This window comes from Augochlora pura, chromosome 7 (genome assembly GCF_028453695.1).
Source record: "Augochlora pura isolate Apur16 chromosome 7, APUR_v2.2.1, whole genome shotgun sequence".
In the NCBI taxonomy this organism is placed as follows: Eukaryota; Metazoa; Arthropoda; class Insecta; order Hymenoptera; family Halictidae; genus Augochlora; species Augochlora pura.
The window spans coordinates 25,099,214-25,122,297 of record NC_135778.1 but is presented as its reverse complement, the minus strand read 5'-3'; the positions used below and the strand labels follow the sequence as shown (position 1 = coordinate 25,122,297).

At 38.6% G+C, this 23,084-nt stretch overlaps 1 protein-coding gene across 1 annotated transcript in view; it reads left to right on the top strand.

Moving 5' to 3' along the window:
* Positions 1-2,409: 2,409 nt before the first annotated feature.
* LOC144472551 (uncharacterized) overlaps positions 2,410-23,084 on the top strand; it is a 26,598-nt gene continuing 5,923 nt past the window's right edge. Inside the window, exons 1-2 of the mRNA XM_078185749.1 lie at positions 2,410-2,758; positions 9,858-10,051. Of these exons, the coding sequence (XP_078041875.1) occupies positions 2,410-2,758; positions 9,858-10,051 (543 nt within the window). The remainder of the gene's footprint in view (positions 2,759-9,857; positions 10,052-23,084) is intronic.

Genomic DNA, 23,084 nt, shown 5'->3' with positions numbered 1-23,084 from the left:
CGGCTGTATCCGGTTACTTCGAATAGAAATTCGTATTTATAGAAAGCATAATGTTATTAGACTATCGCGTTTTCGGCTTGAAAATGCAGACCAAATGAATCTGACTCGGAATCGAGTTAGTAGAACCGATTTAAATTCGATCAGACCTATTCGATAATTACGGGAATCCTGTCCGACGAGCTCGATATTAAATAAGACGAAACATTTTGTTAACCTTTGGGTTCTTTTTCCGTGCTTAACTGCAAATTTAAACTGCATTTTTCCAATAATTTTTGTAAATTTCAGCAATTAACGTAAACAGAATATCGATGCTCGACAATAAGACAACATTATTCGATAATATTCCGATTTCTTTTTTTGCAAGCATTGCTTACTGCAAATATCGACAAAGATTTTAGAATCTTGTAAATGTAATAGAAACAAATCTGATATTATATAATAACATGTAAAACATATACAACTGCAATCTTTTATTGAGTTCAGATTTCCTTTCGACAAATATTGGACGTTCATAATTTTCTATGATCTTTTATAGTTTCTTATAACAGTATAAACAAATTTATTTGAAACAAAATCTGATGTTAAATAGAAACACATATTTCATACAGCTGTGATGCTTATTAACAATTCTATTTGCAAATAGTGGCTACTGTAAATTGTCTGCAATATTGCCAATTTTCATAACTTTATAAATCGATATAAAGAACATATAATACTAAATAATAAGTCGGAATAAACACAGCTGCAATTTTTTGTTACCTCTCAGTTCCCTCAACATACGTATTACATTTTTATAAATCAATACAAATACATTTAATATCGGCTAATAGTACAGAATATAATCAGCTCCAATTGATTATTGGTTTTCTACCTGCTTCTATCATTGGCAACTGCAAATTTCCATCTCGCAATTATTCCAGTTTCGTAAATCAATACAAACAAATTTGGTATTAAACAATAAGACACGACAATGGCTCGCAAATCATTGACTACTGTAAATTCGTCGCAACCCCGATAAATTTCCACAGTTTCCACAAGCTTCCACCTACCGCGATATAAAACAGCAGCCAAGTGTATCCCGACATTCCCGTTCCCGGTGACGCGTCAACGCCGAAATAAAACCGTGCAGGTAGTAATAACCTAAACAGCGCATATCAACCTGTTAAACTGCGGCGGCAGTTATCCCGCGTAGATCTCTACCGGCATGACAGCGGCTCGTCTGCTATCTAATCATATTAACGACGTCTGACATGGTCGTGTCAGGTCGTCCAGAGACGGCTCGGGCAGAGCTCCCATTGTATCTCCCGGCGAGGAGCATCATCAGAGAAACGTAGCGTCGGCGTAAACAACGGTCGAGGGTTACTCGAGGCATCGCTTTGGGAAGCGTGGTTCTGGTGTGCTGTCCGGCCGGCGGCAGCGCGGGGAAGCGTCCTGCCTCGGAATCGATCGTAAAATCGAGACCGGTAGAGGGGCAGGCATCATCGAATGATAGCGTTCATTCGGTCTGATGGCTCTTGGGGGAGAGAGCTTCGTCGGACGGTGGGGGTAGCGTTCGTCGGGTAGCGGGGATCACCATTGGGCGTGGTCGTTTCCGACGTCTGCGAACCGTTAGGCCGACGGAGCGGGGATAGTCCACAGCGAATGCGAGCCAGCGTTGCTCCGGCCGGTAGTCGCACCCCTCCCACGGCGACGCAGGGTCGGACCACGCCCCCTCCGCTGCACCCTCTCTCTCCCGGGTTATTGAATTAAGCTTATCATTTGATTTTGAGGAGACCCACCAGTCGGTCGTCTCGGGCTCTCTTAACCGGGCCGAAAAACTTCTTTCTATCCGCGGTATAATCGCAATAATTTGATATCGCTGATCCGATTACGCTGTCATAAGCCGCTATCGAGGCGGTCGGTGGCTGCCGCCGCCCGTCCCTGCGCCGCTGCTCGACCATAGAATTACGCGACGCCAGAGCTCTCCTCTCTCTCCGGCTTCCCAGACTCGGCCAGACTCGGAGCGAAAGAAACACGCGTGCCGCCCAGGGCCCGACCGCCACGGGCCCCGCCAGGCGGGACCACGGGCTTCATCCGATCCGTCCGCTACCCCGAAGACCGTATGCAATTTTCAAGAATCCGGCGCTGACCCGGCTAAGATTGGACAACAACGGGTCTTCCGATATCAGTCTCCGGAAGCTTCTGTAAACAACGCCGATCGCGGACCGTAACCTAACTCCGCAAGGATCAGCTTCTGGGACGTCGAAGCTACCGGACACGTCTACGCTCGTGCAAGACCCCGAAATCGCGCCGGAGATTGTTACGGTAAAGAGACCCCCAGTGGAAAGTTCAATGAGTGGTCCAGGTGAGCCGCGACTGTTGTCCTCGTGAGCTTGAATTAGCTAGTGAACTCGTAGAACAGTGAACACGATGGATTACTCGTACTTGAACCAAGCGGCGGCCGCCGCGGCCGCCGGCTTCGAGGCCTCCAGCTGCGCTCTGGCCGCCAGCGAGATGCAATGCGGCTACGGCGACCTGAGTTCCTGCTCCCAGATGAGTCAGGCCGCGTACCGATACACTGCCGCGAGGGCTGCCGGGTATCCGGGGAACACCGGCGCCGCGAGCACCGGAGCCGCAGCGCCGCTCGGGGCCCACCACACCGGACACTCTCATGCCCACGCGCACCACGGGGCCCACGCTACCCCGTGCTCCGTGATGGCCGCCAGGTCGCAAGAGGTGCACCGGCATGCGATCTTCCCGTCCGCCATCAATCTGCAGAGTGAGTTTGTCTGCCGATTGTTCGGTAAATATGCATAACGAGTAGACCGCGGATGTTTATGCGCTTACGATAACTAGTGAACAACGAAGGTTATATAATGCAGATGCTGGAATATGCGTGATACAGCGGGGGTGACTATACAGGGTGTAACAGGTCTTCTTTTGGCGGAATGGTATGAGTGTATTCTACGAGAGAAAATGAGAAAAAATGTTATATAATTTCAGGCACAAATATGCTTTAGTAAATAATTGTGAGGGAATGCGAGATAATAATGGGCTGATTCTCGTTAGACGTAGAAATATGTTGAGGGTGTTTTTTTTTTATTTATTCACTTGGAGGTGTAAGGATTGTTTACTAATTCGTTCGAGCGACATTCGGTATTGAGATATTTGAAAAAACATGATTTGGAGATATATAATAAGTAGTGTTAAATATTGAGATATTAAAATATCTATGCTTATGGAGACTTTGTTTTGTCTATACTAGTTCATGTTTACATCTGTTTTCTTTTACTTTGTTCAATATATGCTCAGTGGAAATAATATTTTATTATCTTCGAAAACCAAATTATTATTGAGCAAATAAAATTTTAAATGCTTTTTTCTTCAAACTTCGTTATTTAAACACCTCTCACTATCGAACTAGAGCAGCGATATATAAATAAATATTTCCAAACAATCCGCTTTCATTTCGTATTTTTCTGGTAGTTTTTTAATCATGTACTCGTGATCCTATTGTATGTTTGTATGACACTTTTTTGTTACTATTTTCGCTCTTAGAATATATTGCTATCGTTTTATGGAAAATACCTGGATCACTCTGTATACTTGGCCAGTTTTTAAAACGGTATAACTTTTTTAAAACTCTATAACATGACTTGAATTCTTGTTTAATGCTAGAGAGATTATTATACTATGCAATGGCTAAAGTACCTTTTCTTTAATTTTGAAATTGTTTGAAATGACAATAAAAAATAGGATGCTGTTTGTTAACTTTTACAAATCCAGTTCACTTGTCTAAAATATGCATTTGCATAAACTTCCGCAGTTTACTAACGATGAAACATATATTCCAGTCTCATCTATTCGGTTCATTTTTGTACAATATGCATTTACATAAACTTCCGCAGTCGAATATTAATTTAACTTTGCACAGCGGAATCACAATTTTGGCGAAATCTGCACCGAGTTGCTGGCAGATACTTTGTCAAAAAAATCTTCCAAAACTTGTTGCATGGATCGCAAAATTCAATTTCATATGTGTAAAGTACGCTGTGTTATACATATAAAATGGATATACCGTAAGTCGGAGATACAATTCGGATTTCGAGTTAACAACTGAAGTAATAATTAAAATCCACAGAGATTGGCATTGGCATTATTCGAATAATTTGACAATCTCGATTCAAATAATTTATTCGAATAACTTTACAATCCCTGTTAAAATTAATTAGTTAAATAAAAAATGAAAAATTATTCGTCTAGACGGATAGCATAACTTGTTAAGAATAATGAATAATAAGTATTCGAATAAAATATTCGACTAAAAAGAATTCATTCGAATAATAATTTCAGATATATGTATATTTATCTGTTCGAAACAATTCGAATAATGGTTAATATTATTATGCACCTTGTCGTTCGGAGTAACTTTTTCCTTCACAAACATTTCTCCGAGGCATCGTTAACAAGTTATTAACAAAAACTAGTAACCAATGAAAGGCGAGCACGGTTACCACGCGCCAGCTGATCGCGTCTCTCATTGGTCACTGTTTCTCGCTAATAACTCGTAAACAAAGCCGCGGATTGCATTTGCGCCAAGGAAAAAGTGACTTCAAATGACTCGAGAAACTCATCATTTCCCCATTGTGAGTGACTTTTGTATATGTATATGTGACATGGAATTATTTGCCCTCGTAAACCAAAAACCAAACGCAGAACAATTGAAAAGGTTAGCAATTCGCCAGAAGAAAAAATGCGATAAAGTTTCTTTAGCAACGAAATTTCTTAACGAATATCCTTGTTAATGAAAAAGAAAACGTCGGTTGTCAAAGCAGCGTTGGAAAGTCGCCGGAACGTTGCGATTCTATGCGCTCTAGGATCGTACGTTGACTGCTGCTTTCATTGGCTTATTAAATAATTCGTTCACGTTCAAAAATTCATTTTTCTGCTGACATATTGAGCGTTCCGAATTTGGTCGGAGCCGGCAAAGCGCGCAGGGGTTGAAATAGCAATTACCGTCATAAATCTTAACTTTTCTATTCTTATTTCATCGATACCGCAACGAACGAATTAAATTTCATATTCTATATCGTGTGTTATCGACGCCAAGAACAGTTGCCTTTTCCCGTCAGCTTCAATTATTTTTAACCGCAGACCCCGTTGATTTATTCCAACAGGAGACGTTCCTATCGTCGAATTATGTCATTTCGAACAGTGCAACAGTGTAAGAAGTACGTATTAGATAAGAATTACAGATTGCATCCCTTCTTTCGACAATTCTGTATGTAGACTGCGGATTTTATGCGTTTGCGTTAAAAATGAGTAGAAGAAATTACAGAATAGAAAAGAATTTATAAAGATTGTTATATTATTTTCAATTTACTGAAATTCTTAAAAAAAAAGAACACGTTTCGATTTCACTTCACGTTTTATACAATTGATGTGTATCATTTTCATTTCGGTTTTGTTTTGATTTTTGCTATCACATTGCCTAAAACACTATAATTTTGTTTAATTGTACTGACTAGTAAATGTACGCTGAATGTATATATTTGGCATAAGCAACCAGTAAACCGCTACTAATCACACGAATGAAGAATGGACCATCAGAAGCCACCTTTAGCAAATGAACGCAAACAAAATTAGACTTTATTTATGGTAACATAGCTCATAAAAAGTAACTATTGAGATAGAAATCTTGTGATTGTTCACTGTATACTGAACGTACAATTTGTCATAAGTACCAATCAAATTGCCCCTAATCACTCTACTTGAAGACGCGCCAAAAAAGCTGCCTCTAGCCAAAGAATTCAATTAAATATGGATTTATTTTGGTTTCATTTGTCGTAGTACATAAAATACTACCGTTTCACGGTATTTATTGTAGTATTATATTATAGTAGATTAGTAACTCTATGTTGAAGGTATTGTGTACCATAGTCACCCAGAAAATCGCTTGCAATCACTCCAATCTCAAAATAGCCTGAAAAGACATCCTCATTTAATATACTTAGTCCAACATTAAACATTTTCAATTGCTGCTACCATATTGTTCAAATATTTCTGGTCTCACCGAATTCTTTCCACTGTTGCTTCGACGTTGAACCATTCCACCCGCCATAATCGGCTGAAGACCCAACCCCAATCGCTCAAACTCGAAACAAACCCCGAAACTAACCAACTCTAACAGGCAGTTGATCTTGGACTTGTTTTTATTTCTACGGCCATACTGCATAAACCATTATAATTTCAGTGTGTTATTCTGATTGGTAGATATATGTATACTAAGCTTTGCATTTGCCATAAGTACTTAGAAGATCGCTATCATTCACTCTAGTTCAAAAGAAATCAAGATTCCAGTGAATCGCCATTCTTAGTGAATAAATGCAATATGTGGACTTATTTTGATTTATACTGTAACACTACATAAACTACTGTATTTTTATTATTTTATCTTAGTCCGTATTAATTTACTATATTTATATGGGGTTATCGAAATTAAATGTCACACCTTTCAAAGGATGACACTGTTAAACGGTTTAATTGTTGTTTGTCATATTGCATAAACGTCATCATTAATCATTCACAAATTATCATGAACGCTACACTATGCAGTAACTAGTACAAATTATTGGAACTCCGTTAGATTTTTTTATGTTATATTTTAAACAGTGGAGTTTATATTAATAAATCACAAACGACTGATGAGCTAAACAGTGGTATTACAGGGATATTATAGAAAAATTATAGAAATTTTTATATGTTCAACTATATATTATAGAAATGAAATCCTAATTATGTAATAATTTAACGAAAAATCGGGTTAACCCAGTCAGGCTTGTGAAAAACAAAATGGGGGCCATCTGAACAATTAATGTTATACAATTGACTTTATATTATTTTATTATATATACTATATATATTAATAAAATAAATAATAAATATCTCAAATAGTCTGCGTCTTATTTCAATATAAAGATGTGATATTCAATTTGGATAACCCTATATAAAATATTATATTTATTTTAGAATAGCCTTCTGATTGGTGGGCGTACACAAAACTCGTCAATTGTCATGAACGCTGAGAAAATCGCCTATAAACACTATAATTCGAAAAGATCCATGAAAAACCACCCCTATTTAACAAGCTTCGCCGAGCACCGACCAATTCCAACTATTGCCGCCATGCTACATAAAAACCTCTGATCTCGGTGAATTCTATAGACAGTTGCCTTGACATTGAACCATCATACCCGCCATAACTGGCCTAAGATCCAACCCTAATCGCTCGAACTCGAAACTGTCCCGGAACTAGCCAGCCCCGACAGATAGTCGAACTCGCTCGAAAGTCGAATTTATAAAACCAAAATCGATTGTTAGCTTCGCGAAAGGAGACGTAGGGGTGTCGGCGAGTAGTGGGCGGGCAGAGCGAAGTGGATCGTCTTCCCCTGGCGAAAAGGGAGGGTGGTCCTTCTTTTTTCCCAGGGGAAAGTTGCTGGGACCCGGAGTCGTCTCCTTGCTGGATCGCCTGGCCGCCGCTGTTTCCTCGAGAAACGACGACAAGATGGCACTGAAAATCAATGGATGTGTCTCGTCCTCCCTTCCCGGCCCTCCCGCCTCGCTGCCCACTCCACCGGTTGCTCTCTTTGTCACTCTTTCGGCCGCTCATTTGCTCGTTCGTTTCCCTCTCCGGCTGGCTCTCTTCAACGATCGTTCCTATTCTCTTTATCTGTTCGAAACCGTGCGCCGCACTCTTTCCCTCCTGTAACCCTCCATAAGCCGCCCTCGGCAACCCTCTCTCAGTCACTCATTGCTATGGTTACGTTCCTCGGTGCACACCCGACCGTCCTCACCTAGATTCTATAATCTATAAGTCCGCCAGGTATGCAGCCGGTGCAACGGGGTGCAATCCGACAGAGATTTTCGGGAACACCCCGGAACCATAGAAATTGCCGCCGTGCTCGAGGATCGTTCTTCTTCGCTCGGGTCATCCTGTACGTAGATCGTTGCTGGCCCATCGGTCGCACACTCTTCCGCCATGTTGGAATTGCAGGCGAAATAATAGTTTGGCTCCGATTCTCGGTGCTAGGTTTTTTGGATAATTATGGATGTTTCCAGGTGTCGTTGTATTTTACCGGATGTTACTAGATTCTGCGTGTTTCCAGAAGTCGCTACATTTTAGCGGTTGTATGGAATTGTTGTATGGAAAACACTGGTTTGATCTTTCGATTTAATGGTGGTTAGAGTAGCGGAGTCGCTTACTGTGGGCTTTTTACCAAAAAATAAACAAAACCGAGTGTCTCGTCATTGATGATAATGTTATGGTAGATAAATAATATAAGATAAGTAATAATAGTTATTTATAGATGTTAAAATATGAAATATCCAAATGTTCAAATTAAAATATTTAAATGTAAGATATGAAATATTTAGTGTAGACAAGTAATAATAAATATTTATAAAAAGAGAACAAAAAGTATAATAGAAAAATTTAATATAGTTTATTCAAGAAATTTTATTATGCCCAAAAACAGACCAAAGGTACAGAGTGAAACGACAGTAAGCTGCTCCAGTACCCTAGTTGAGGAAAATATTAGTATAACCGTTCCCGTGGGAATTTTGCAATTTTATTTGACTTAAATGAAAGGTAAAGGAGTCAACTTTCAGATGAAATTATTTCGGTTTCACTAAAAATTCGAGTTCATGCCGGAAAATTGACTTCTTTCATTTACGTGCCTGGAAACAAAATCTGAATTGGAAACTTCTGAAATCTGGATGGCTAACTTCATACCGATCTTAAAATGTCTTCTCGTAGACATTTTTTCATTTTATTCGGTTCTAATTGAAGTTGGAAGAGCCGATTCTAAGATGAAATCATTTAGGTTTCAATGAAAATTTGAAGTGATGTCGTAAAATCGACTTTTACCATTCTCTGTCACGGAAATATTATCTATGAACGTCCCTTCTGAAATCTTATATGGTAACTCAATCAATCATAGAATTCAATGGAAGACTGTTTTCTTGTGGAATATTCCTATGTTTCATGAATTTAAATTAAAAGTTAAAGGGCCTATTTTCAGATAGAGTGATTTTTGTTTGGAAAACAATTTAATATCGCGTCGAAAAATTTCAAAAATCTAAATCTAGATTTTAAAAAAGAATGATTCAATATTGAAAGGTATCTTCGGAACAATTTTAACATGTCTTCTCATGGGGATTGATAAACTTTATTCATCTCAAACAAAAGCTTGAAAAATCCTCTTTACGATGATCTAATTTTAGTTTGAACGAAAGTTTGCTATCATTTAGAAAAATCGAATTTTCCGAACTCAAGAAAAATACCTAGAGAGATTGCTTGCAAAATATCGGGGGTGATTCAGATCGATTTCAAAATACCGTCGCGTTGCATTTTTTTAATTTTATTAATTCCAAAAGGAAGCTTAAAGAATCCACTTTAAGATAAGGTAATTCTGGTTCCAATGAAAATTTTAGATCATTTGGGAAAATCGAATTTTCCCGTTGCCAAAATCGGAAAAATTGTCTAGACAGGTTACTTGCAGAATCTGTAGAAGCGACTTCGTATCGATTATTAAAATATCATCCCCCTGGGATTTTTGAACGTGATTGATCTCGAAATCAAGCTACACGAGACCGCTTCAAGCTAGAATAATTTTGATGTCATACCAAAATTTAAGATGTAATAAAAAAACCTGCTTTATTTCATTAACTGAATGGGCAGGTAGAAACACTGTTCCCTTTTTTGACGCTCGTAATCGTAGATTATATTTCCAGAATTTATCGCAGTTTCTGTAGGTACATTCTACATACACTTTATTTCTTTGGTACATTGGTACTGACACTTTCGCGTGAATTTGCAGGTGGGTTAGGGTACAAAGCGTATTCCGGGCACGACGGTTTAGCGGAGAAGAGGAAACAGCGTCGGATACGGACAACGTTCACCTCAGCCCAGCTGAAAGAACTAGAGCGTGCCTTCCAGGAGACTCATTATCCAGACATTTACACCAGAGAAGAAATTGCTATGAAGATCGACTTAACGGAAGCCAGGGTCCAAGTGAGTACAAACATTATTCGATTATACAACGTCATTCGAACGGATCTCCAATCTGTCGTCGCAAACTCTCATAGTTCCATAAAAGGGAGTTATACGACAATGAATTTAGGTCCGTTTTCAATTTTGAAAGGTCAGTTTGTCTCATTTGTCTGTACGATATGGCGGGTGGGAAACTGAAAACAGATCTAGGAATTTGTACGAATTTTTTAGCGTCCTTGAAATTAGATTATTTTTATTAAGATTGAATTTGATTTGTATTAAGTATTTTATTAAGCACTAATTTATTTTATATTCTTTATTATATTTATTATTTTATTTAATGATTTAACTGGAATTTATCTATGATTGATCCAGGATCTTATTTTGGTTGTTTAATTTATCAGTTCTAAACGAAGGTGCTTTAAAAAATGGTCCTCTAAAAATGTGAAAGAAAGAATAATAAGTGACTTATATTTACTAATTACCTAACTGACAGCCTTTTTAATTGCTTTTGATTTGTCAATCAGTTTAGGAATCTTGAATTAATCATTGCTCTGTATTATTATTGCCTGTATTTATTAAAAGTTGCAGTTGATGTTGGTAGTGGTCTAATAAATTTCGTAATAGAATTCTAAACTATCCTAATGTTATGTTAGAGTCGCTTATTAGAGTTATATTTAAGTCGATTATTCTATAAAAATACATAGTGTTTTGAAAGCGTTACAGTTGTTTCTTTAACTCACACACTGGCGGGAGAATTTGTCAGTTTAAAATGATTTAGTAATTGAAAGACTGCTGTCATAGATTAGACAATCAATTTCAAATTGCGCTACTATTTTATAGAGGTTATGGTATATATTATATAAAGTTATACAGAGTTTCGTAAACATTACAGTTGGTATTTCACAGTCGTAAAATGGCGGGAAGATTTCACAATTCAAAACGAATCAGCGATTGCACACGTATTATAATGAATTGAACAATAAATTCGTAAATTATATTAGTGTTTATTTAGAGATTTCGTTATCTATCCTATAAAGTTATATATAGGGTTTTTGTAGATATTACAGTTGGTACTACAAAGCTATATAATGGCGGGCAAATATTCCAGTTTAAAATAACATAACAGTTGAAAAGATACTGTAATAAATTCGACGATTATTTCCTATATTGTGCTACTGTTTTTTAGAGGTTATGTTATCCATTTTACACGATTTTGTAGTGTTTTGCAAACATTATAGTTAGTACTTCAAACTCATGAAATATCAAGAAAATCCCTCTAGTTTACAATGATTTAATAATTAAAAAAGTACTACAATAAATTCTACAATTAATTCCTACATTCTATTACCGGTTTTGAAAGATTAACTTATCCATTTTATAAACTTGCATAGTGTCTTATAAACAATGCAGATGGTACTTCAAAGTCATGTAATGGCAGGAAAAAATTTCCCGTTAAAAAATGTTCGATTTCAGTTGAGAAATATAAATATTTATCTTAATCTTAAATGTATAACGTTTGCCTCGAGTAATAAATTTATTGTTTGCAATCGCAGCAATCGCTAATTGAATAATTTGTTAATCGGTCTCCCGTGAAATTAGCGTTAAAAATCGTTGAACGAAAAAATCGTAGGGATAAACACAGAGTGCTCGGACACGGGACTGGTTTCTTCCTTTCGGTTTTAACCTCGCGGAGGTCCTCCCTCCGGCGACGGACAAAATGGAGGCTCGGGAACGGAGAGGGACAGAGGCAATGGCGGATCAGGGCCGCCTCGCCGGCACTGTAATCGCATTACCGGGCTCCCATTTTCGTTTTCACGGTTACGTGGAAGTCGCTGGCTGATGGATTACGCCGTCCAACGTCTCTGACGGATTAACTTGAACTTCTTGCGCGGGAACGCGGCAGATTCACGCCGGATGATCTTGGCCGCGGAAACGATCGGACATGAGAAACTTATGATCGAATCAGTGCATCCTCTTGGACGTATTCGACGAGGTTTGGCTCCTCATCGATTCCTCGTCGAAAAGTTCAATTTATTATTTTGGATGAACGGAAACATCTGTTTCGATCGTTTCTGCGTTATACTTTAATTATTCAAAAATTAATTCTAATAAACATGCATCGCCTCGTGGCACTTTTACAGCTCAGAACCTAGATGATTCGAATTTTTATAATTCGGAATTATACGAATTGTTTGTCGCCATCGTTTTGTGTTCACTTATTGTAATTCAGGAGGATTACACTTGCTTACATTCATTGTTCCATGTTAATTTTATTAGGCGAGACGATAATAGAATTTAATTTTATCGTTTCTGTGCTATACCTTTCATTATTTAATAATTACTTAATTCTAATAATCAGAAATATTTGTCTGCATCGCCTCGTGCTACTTTTATAACTCAAGATGCTTAAAATTGTTTACCTCCATCGTCCAGAGTTAATTTTGTAATTCAGGGTAATTAGAATCATCATCGTTTTGTGTTAATTAGATCAACCAGAATTAACGTTAACCACTGCATAAAATAATTTGTTTTTCCAACATCGCAGCTAGTAAATGAATGATAACGACGATTCGTTAGTTCTGTTATTTATTGGTATGACATTGAATTTTATTACTTGACTATTTACACGAGGATGCTCGGAAAATGTTGTTAATAACATGGTGGACCTTGGTGCTTCTGTTTTTGAGATTCTAACGAGCAAGTAGATGACAAAGAATTTCCAATAGATTTACAACTAGCATAAACAACTCCCGATTCACTTACTTTATTACCAATGCGAAGAAATTGAAAAAAAAACTGACTAATAATATCCAAAACATCATCGCGAATTTTTTAAAAATCGTAAAAAAAATAATGCATCCAGTATACTCGTAACAAAGGACGAGTAAACCTGGACGATAACAATTCAGAACTCCGAGGGAAATACGGCATCCAGTAGTGGACATGTAAACGCGGCCGTACCGCCGATACTTAAATCTTCCCCGCCGCCATTTTGTCCGGCCGTCGGAGCGTCCGAAGCGGATATCAATGAAATAATTGATCGCCCGATGAATGGAACGAAAAATCCTCGGCACTCGAGACAAATGGATTCAAGGTGAATGACTCTCCCCCTCGACCTCCTCCCGCCCCCCTATCTGCCTCTGTACCTCAGACTCCTCGTAAACTTCATGCATGGATCATGACAGGTTGGCTTCCGGCGACGAACCGGAGGACAGTGTCTAACGGATCCAAAAATAGTCGAGAGAGATCTCGATGGGCGGGCAGAACGTCGACCGTTCCACTCGATCCCCGGGAAGTCTCGTGTAATAATAATCGTAATTGCCAATCACGACCCGGTTATAATTAATCTCGACTATAACGTCGCGGGGTATAGTAGACCCGTCGAGATTAAATTTATTGCGTCTTCCCTGGCCGCCGGACCGATTGCACACGCCGATTACTTGAATGAACGTCGGCGGGCAGATTCATCAGGTAATTTCGGAAGTATGTATTCTTCATTACTGGGACGCTGTTTTATTAATGCCGCCTTAATTGCCGTCTTAATCGATCGAACGGAAGAATCGTTAATCACGTTCGTTCAGAACACGGACATTTTTATTGTTCTTGGCCCCTTTCGGTTGGATTTGTTGTCGCATCGTTCGAAATTTTAACACTTTTACCGCATTTGGTGAGCTTGAGAAATACGTGACATAACCTTTAAAAGACATCGGTATAATGTAGAAATTTACTGTTCAATCCATTGCAGTATGATTGTAATTACTGAATCGTGTTAAATTGTGAAATCTTCTCGCCATTACATGAGATTGGGATACCAACTGTAATGTTTATAAAACTGTATATAACTTTATAAAATATATAACATAACCTGTAAAAGATTGTAGTACAAGTTAGGAGATAATTACCGAATTCATGGCAGTTGTTACTCGATTATTAAGTCACTACAAACTGAGAGATTTTTCTCGCCATTATATGATGTTATAGTATCAACTGTAATCTCTACAAAACCCTATATAACTCTTTGAAATAACTAACACAATCTCTAAAGAACATTAACACGGTTTAGGCATTAATTGTCAAACTCGTGACAGTAGCTTCTCAATTACTAAACTATTTTAAACTGGGAAATTCTTCAACTATTATATGACTTTGCAGTAGCAGCTGTAATGTTTATAAAATCCTATATAACTTGATAAGATGGATAACTTAACTTCTGAAAAGCACCAGTATAATCTAGGAATTTATTGCTCAATCCATTACATTATGTTTGCAATTACTAATTGGTAATGAAGTGTGAAATCTTCCCGCCATTACACCAGTTTGAAATACCAACTGTAATATTTATAAACCTTTACATAACTTTATAAAATATATAACATAACCTCTAAAAAATAGTAGTACATTTTAGGAGTCAATTATCATATCCAGGACAGTAGTCACTCAATTACTAAATCATTTCTAAAGTTGAGATTGAAGTATCAACTGTAACACTTTCAAAACACTATCAGTTTGTAAAATTCAATCAGGCTACTTTTCTAACAACTACATAATTTTAAACACCTCCTCGACATTTGGAAAATCTAGTAAAATCAGTTAAATCTAGTTAAATCATTTTTAATTTAAATATCCCCCCTTCATTAGAAAAGTTCAATGAACCATTCAAAATTTAAATATATCCCCACCATTCGAAGAATTTGAAGTACCAAATGGCGTCCTAGAATTTTCAGAACAATTATTAAATGAACTAATCGCAATTGATGGGATTAAAACGCGATGGCCTTCGTGAATCATTGATCTCGTCTAAGCATGATTTTTTAATGAGGGTACCGGTCTCCGATAACGTAATGCGAGTATGTTCCAAGACATTTTGGTAGTGGACCTCGGCATACGAGTTAGGGAAGATTCGATCTGACAAAGGACAACCCTCCTTCGTCAAGGTGAACCTCCTTGGAAATGGCGGTCGTCCCATGACGCCGCAAACTACTAGAAAATTGATAGAAACTTCGTGCCTAATTATCACGCGCGCGTTACGGAATTTACATTCATGGTTACGGGATAATCCGAGACGTGTAATGCCCGTTGAAACTTTACTCTCCTCCCCATCTCGATTCACCTTATCGAAATCGTAATTATTATAGCATCTTTCTTGAGTCTACGGAAATGTTTTTTAGGTTGTGTTGTTTATATTCCTTCGTAGAGAATTAGAAACTCACGAAATAGCGGGAGAACGTATGAATTTGATATTCATGAACTTAAATAAACTTCTGTTCGTAACGGAACGATGAAAGTAATCAGAATTGAAGGTTATATCATCTGTTTTGCTAAACTATACGCTGATTTCTAAGCGTCACAATTAGGCTGATATTTTTATAGAATTAGAAAGACATTTTGGAGAGACAAAGGACACATATAAACGTGTCAACAATTGTTTGCACTATAAAACACCGAGATGGCGGGAAAGCAATAAAATTAAGAATAATTTAGCAACCGGGTCAGAAATATCCTTAGTAGAACAACTGGAAACATTATCAATGTTCAATCCACCTGACTTGTATCAACCCCATAGACTCGTCTGCCCCACTTCATCCAAATCCCTGGGACTAAACAAATTGTAGCACCGACCAATGAAATCAACTGGAAATGAAAAGAAGGATGCAGAATAGCTGCTCTCGTGGTTCACGGAGCAGGAAAAACTTAATCAATTTGGCTTGGAGCTTCCCTCTGACGAAAGACGCTGCTCTCCCCCATAAATCAACATCTTGGCCACCGTTGCTGGCATTATGCATGCTCGCAGGTTGCCCGGACTGTTAATGGAGTTGTAATTCATACGGAATGACATGTGACTCAGTACAGCGAAACGTGTCGCCACGCGGCAGACTGCACCCCGGGTGTTATCGACGAGAGATCCACCGTCAGGAATAAAAGCGCACCATCCTATGGGGGTTATGGGGGGTGGGGGATAGGGAGTCGGGCCGAGTGGCGGTTGCTCAGCCACCGTGGTGGATCAACACTTTGGGTCGGTGGGGTGTCTCTGTTCAATTTGAAAGAAGTGGCACGATCCCGATTAATTCGACATGGGGGTAATCAGCTACTTTGGAGGTTAAGGATCTCCTTGGAATATTCGGATGGATCCTAGGGTAAGGGTCCTAATTACCGAAGTTGTCCGGAATACCGTAATTTTCATTTATTTGAACGATAATCGCAATACTGTGACAAAGGATTATCAACAAATTTTCAATGAAACATTTGATATTGTATTAATAGGATAATGTCGGTAAAGTACTTTTTAGGTTTCTCATGAATTCTAAACAATTTATCAAAAGTTGTTCGTTGCGTGTATGTCACGAACGGTACCTTTCGCTTACTTATATGGTTACGAAATCGAATTCATGTATAATGGTCCTAATTTGAAACAGTTTTTAGATGACGAAATCAGTAATTTTATAAATAAAGTGTAAACATTATTAATATTTCTTGTACAGTGATAGAATAAATAATGTTCAGGGCGTTGTTTATTTTATCTTGCCCATTGAAATATCTTCGTTATTTTTGTTGATATAAAGAAATGTGTTAGCATAATTTCGATCTGTTCAGAGTTCGGAATATTTTGATTCATGTTTCTTTTTCGTTCAAAGTATTTTTAAGTACTGAATTATTAAACTTTGTTCATTAAATCCTATTATCCAAATGCAAATTGAAGGGTACGATGTTGACGGTATATTTTTTGATATGCACTGCTGTGCTACGTTATAAAAAATTTTATATTATATTATATTACAATATATTATATTATACTGTTCCACCTTTATTTTGCATAAAGACGAGCTGTCCAGCCGTCGCTTTAGTTACAAGAACAATGCAGCTGGTAGAAGACGATAAATATTAAAAAGCAGCGCAGCTTGAAGGAGCGAAAACGAAGGTATGGGTTGGCGGGGGATGCAGAGAGGTTTCCCGACGCTTAAAGATAAATGATAAATAAAGAAGAGTTCGGAAAGAGGGGCGGCAGAATGGGCAATAACACTTCCCTGGCAGGCTGAAGAGAGACGAAGAGAAGGGGCTGCCGTAGCCGACGTCGTCGTCGGAAGCTCGCACGAAGGGTAGAAATGGGGAAAACATTCGTGCCGTCGGTGTTCGGGCCGAGGGTGGGCTGATACACAAGGGGCCCATGCCCGGAGTGTGCCCTGGTAATTGCGAACTCTATGTAGATCCACTTACGGTGATTAAAAACTGTCCTGCTGGGTATCATCCGCGTGAACGTGAACGACGCCAAGCGCCGCCTCGGGCTGCGAACATCCAGAAGCGAGGCAACCAGAAGCAATTGCTGCCGTTCACGCCCGGGAAACTTTCTTTAACTGCTCTCTGCCCGCCCCCCGCGATACTGCTCCCCTTTTCCTTCGAGTTACGCTGAAAACATTCTGTTCCGTGACGACTTTTATTTATCGAAACGTCACTAATCCGAATGCTAAACAGCGTTGAAGGTTCAAGTACTTTAATATTTCTTGGAGAACAATTGGATTATTGCTCTAGTTGCGATGTTAACGTCCGGTCATTATGGAGGCTGGAGGTCCATCCTTCAGGTAAAGGGAGCTAGGTTTGCCATTTGTCTGTTAGATTAGGTATAAACTTGTTTTACTTTCATTAGATAGATAAGGAAATGAAAAGGATACAAAGACACAAGGGGTACATAAATAAGAAAAAGGAAATCAATTTTTAGGTTCGCAGATAAGTCATTTATGGCTAGACCTAATAGTTAACACAGTTTTAGGGTGTAGAGGCGTTACAAGCAGGATTGTATGAAGGTTTTAGATTTATAAAGGTGTTAGTGAGGTGTTTAGATAAAACGTAAAACTTTAAGAGATAACTTTATTAACTTAATTCTCACAACATTCATGTGTCTTATATGATGCAGATAATACAGATAAACGATGAAACTTCAACAATCGTTCTCATGATTAAGATTGCAATGGATACTATTTAATATGCTACATTTTGTTAGACATGGGAAACTTACTACTTACTACTTTTAATTATACGAACGATTCAAAACAGTACATATAGCTATAGAGTATACAGTATATCTATATGTATACTACTGTATAGAGGATTCTTTGAAATGTTTTGTCTTTCATCTAAGTGGCGCTATATCTGTCTCATATCTAGCAGACCTAGTCTCAAAACGTCTGGATATTGTAGGAAACGATTCAGGACGGTACATTTAAAGGACCTTGAAAAGTAAGGTGGAGATCTTATGGCGTCGCTGTGTCTCATAAATCGCACGTGCAGCATTCGACATAGAAACCTTACAAGAACAATTGAGGTCGGTCATAGTATTGACTTATCTATAATTTGCGAGAAAGACGTTATACAATCATCCATCTGGTGGCAAACTAGAAAACCACAGATCCAATTACCTGCATTCAAAAAGTTCTAAAAGCTGTTTCATTTTTCCAGGTTTTCTATCGATAGATTCCAGTGGCTTCAAAGATCCAACAGTGGAAGAGAACAAAATAAATGTTCCACGACGTTTTCCCGCCACTTGAAAAAGTCTTGACAAATTCTCCTAAAAACACTTTCCTCTCTTTCTTTCTGCCGCTCCTGCCCGTTCGAATGGCTTATTTTCACCTTCAATTTCCGGATTCTTTCCGCCTCGATTCGCTGCTGTTTTTCTTCTTTGTCGTGCCAACCCCCTCGACGACGACGACGACGACCACCTCGACGTCGGAGACCCTTCATCAGGCGGGTCTTCGTCCCCCTCTTCCGAGTTGACCTCTCGTTTCTCATGACGGTTCAGCGCAACCGTATTCCATCGGGAAAAAGAAGCTCCCGTGTTGATTTTCCGGGACTCCGGCAAGCTTGTCTGTTTCTAAATTGCTCGATCCCGGCCGGAACCCTCCGATCCCCGCGCCGCCGCCGTTCGCCACTTTGTTACAACCTCGCTGGGCGATTGGGCATTTTGTTGTAGGTGGTCTCGCTGCTCGGTGTAGACGAGAATGAAACCGTCTTTGGTTCTGGAACAGTTTTCTTAATGACTTCGTTCGACCGTTCGTTCAGCTTTCGTTTCTGCTATTTTCAGGGTGGAAATGATTTAAGTGATCTTCTAATCTTAACATTAAAGCCATCTGTCAAAGTACCGGTTTCACCATTTTTTATTTCGTAATTATTTATGAATTAATTATTATGTAAGTTATCGTTATATGATCTATCTATTTATATTTGTTATTATTTAACTTATTGTTATAACACTTAACTTATTATTATATAATTATTATGTAGGTTACAAAGCTGCTTCCATTAAAAATTGTTGAATATATTTCTTTATCGAGGCATGCGCTGCTATAAAAATTAAGAAAAATTTGAATAAATTCGATCTCGCGATTCTCATGGAGCAATTTTTACAGTCGTTTTTACAGCTCCGTATGTTTAGTATTAATATCAGTGTCTTTCGAATAATCTGGGATTGTTAAGGTATAAGTTATTTAATTCTCTGAGGACGGACCCTGTGGAAACTGTAGCTCGGTTGTAGCTATGTTAAAATCAAAGATAAACGTTTTTAAAAGTGTGATTTTCTTTTATCGAGCGATTTACGTTTGTTCTACGAGGGTTAAATGATTTGGTTAATCATGAAAATCGAAGACTGTGAATTCTTTATTATATAAGCAGATCGTGCAATGCTTTATAAATGTTACAGTTGGCAATGATCCTTAAAATGGCGGAAGAATAGTACGATTTAAAACTGCTTGCTGTCGGTGATCCGCTAAAAATTATTTAAAAAATTGTCACATTAGAAATTAATCTCTGGAACGTAGTTACTGATATTTCATTGAGATTATGTCACATTGTTTTTGCTTAACTACAAAATGCTTCATTATATTTGGTACTTCAACTTCAAAGTGATGGCAGAATATCTCATTTTGAAACTGTTTAACAGTTCCTTGCAAAGCACTGCAAATCCTATGTCAATTCCTTGAGTCTACCATTATTGTATTGAAGTTATGTTACATTAATTTTGTCGCGTCACGCAGTGTTATGTAGATGTTACAGTTGGCACTTGGCACCCTCAAAATTGCGGAAATGTACTCAAAGTTGTAATGTGTTAGTGGTTAAATAAATCAAGAAAGAATGATTCGGTATACTAAACTATCGATGATCCTATTCGTTCTAAGTTCAGAAAAATCTTAGATCTACACGGTGATCTACGGCGTCTGTAATAAATATTACCGGTTCGCAACTATGCGGGCAGGGAAAAGTTTGACGAAAAGTTGGCTGGCTCGTTATTCGATAGTAACTTTTCTCCTCTAGGCGGATCGGTGGTTCGGGGCTCTCAAGGTCGCGCTTGGTTTTCTTCATAGGGACGTTTTAAACTCCATGATAGATCGCGTCACGATACCTGCCATCTTGGCGGGAAATACGACTTTAACAAGCGACATATTTCGATTTACTAAAACAATTGAGTGTACTGAACCCTATAACGACCACGTGGGTTTGCCGGTGACCCCGCAGTATTTTTAATACGCCTGCAACGTGTTAATAAATAATATAACATCGAGCTTTGTCCCCTCCTAATTGATGTCACGCTTTATATGTTATATTTCGAAAATAGCAAATAATATTTCGATTATTGAGATTTTAGTTCGAGTCACTTGCAACCCCACGATGTCACTTATACCGAAAAATGGAAGGGTGTTGTTCCATGGTTGAAATTAAATTAACTAACCAAATTCAAGGGTGGCCAATTCGAGGAATAATTTCGTCGTTAAGACGAGCAGATTCGCGGGTAAAATTCCAGATGTGTCCGTGTGGCGGATCCAGCGAGGGCCAAGCGTCCGTGCAATTTCGATGATTATCTGTTGGCTCTCGGTTGTTCGAGGCGAAAGAACAACGGGATCGCGGCGATCAACGATTCGCCGAAGACAATCAAATCAGACGCGGTGTAATGGGATTAACGTCCGGATGGAACGGGGGATGGCGATGGTAATGGGGATGGGATGCTGCCGAGCCATCACTGGCAAGATCGCCTTCTTCAATTAGCCAAATAAGTTCGGGTCGGTGTATGCGTCGTGCTGCAGCTCGAAATCTTGATTAAGAGATGCGGATCGGACGCGCCTGTCCGGTGCCGCGACGAATAAATCGTTCGGACAGGATCTCATTAACTCTGTATCCACTCTCTCGCGTCTGACCGCAACCGTGACGGTGACGCTGTCAATGAGTTACCACCGCTGGCAACCGCCGCGTCGGCCCGCCCGTTATCTTTTATGAACGTCTCGTCGAAACGAGATCGAAGAGTCGCATCGATGCCATCGGAATAATTAGATTATCCCGCGATCGTTGCTATTTTTCTATTTTAGATATAAACAACCTCGATCGGATATTGCGAGAATTCTATGACAGTATTTTCGGTGGATTATTTTTGTTGCCCTGGCCATCGGGTTGCCAGATCGCGTATGCCCTTAGGGCGGGCCGACAACTGCGCGAAATTCTCGGTTAACCGGCCCAGAAGGAGGAAATCACAGCGAGTCACAATCGCAGGGGTTAATCGAACGAGCAAACACGCCGTGAACCCGATGTTCCTACCGCACCAGAATTCCTAATGTTCGGTCCATAAGCTCACGGACTCGCCTGACGAAATGTTTACACCGAACACCGAAAATGTCCGATCCCCAACTGGCTTCCGCAATCCTCTAAGACGGACAAACTATCATTTATCCACCTTCTGCTTCTTAATGTGTCTTCGGACACAAACAAATAATTTACAATTTTGTTCGTTGAAAGTTTTTAGGATAGGCTACGAAAATGCCCATTTCAATACCTTAAGATGTTACAAAGCCTCAGTGTAATGAAGGCAAATGAAGGATTTACAGTGCATTTTACTAGAAGGTTCTAGGTTAAAAGTCTCTGACTAGTCTACACAGCACCTAAGTAATATAATACCTAATTCGTTCAGCTGTTATTTTCTAACATCAATCAATGTAAACCATTTGGAATGCAGTTTCTAAAAAGCATTTTAGGTTAGGTAGTTGGTTAAGGAAGTATGTTCCTTCTATATGATTCACATATGCCTTTAGGTGGTTTCATCTTAGTTTTATCCACCTTTTGTTTTGCAATATCGTCTCCGGTTCAAACAAGAAATCTACAGTACGATTTACAAAAAACTAGGTTATTTATAACTTTTAACTAGCCTCCTCATCCCGTAAGCAAAATGAAACCTAATTGACCCAGCTTTCGCTTCATAACATCTTCTCAAACCCAAATGAAGTATTTGTAATGGGATTTACCTATAATTAGTAGATTAGAAAAAGAATTATCCTCCAGTTGCTTCCCATAACCCCCTAAGTAAAAGGTACTTCTGCTTCTCAGCATTGTATCTAAGGCTCAAAAACTAAAATTTATTAAAAATTGGTAAAGGCAGATAGTTTTAGCGTTATGTTTTATAATATTATCTTTGGCCTGAGTAGGGAATCTACAGTGTCATTTACAGAAACTTCTACGTTAAGGTCTTATAACATTTCACCTCTAACTAGCTATCTCAACCTTCAAACAACATAAAACCTAATTCATCCAGCTTTTACTTCATAAAATTTTCTCGAACTTATATGAAGTATTTGCAATGTAATCTGCCAAAAATTTGTAGGTTAGATAAAGAGTTAAGAAAATATCAACTCTCTAGTTGCCTTCCACAATCTCTTAGGACCTAAGATACACAAAAAGTATTTCTGCTTCTTAGTATTGTATTATATTGAACACTCAAAAATTATATTTTATTAAACATTTGTAATGTTAGATGGTTTCAGGGTTACAGTTGAACAAAGGAGATCTTGCATTATAATAATTTCATAACGTTATTAATATTGTAATTTCGTTAAACTAATTGTTATATAGATTATGTATTCGTTCAGTACGGGATACTTGCACGAAAATTGTAATTTCTAGAAAAATTAACCTGGAGAGCAATTTCCATCACCGTTCACCCTGAAGTTCTAATCACCGCGAGGGAAAGTTGCTCGGATTGCTTCGGATTACTTTTGCTCTCATCTTCTCAAGTAACACTGATTTCAAT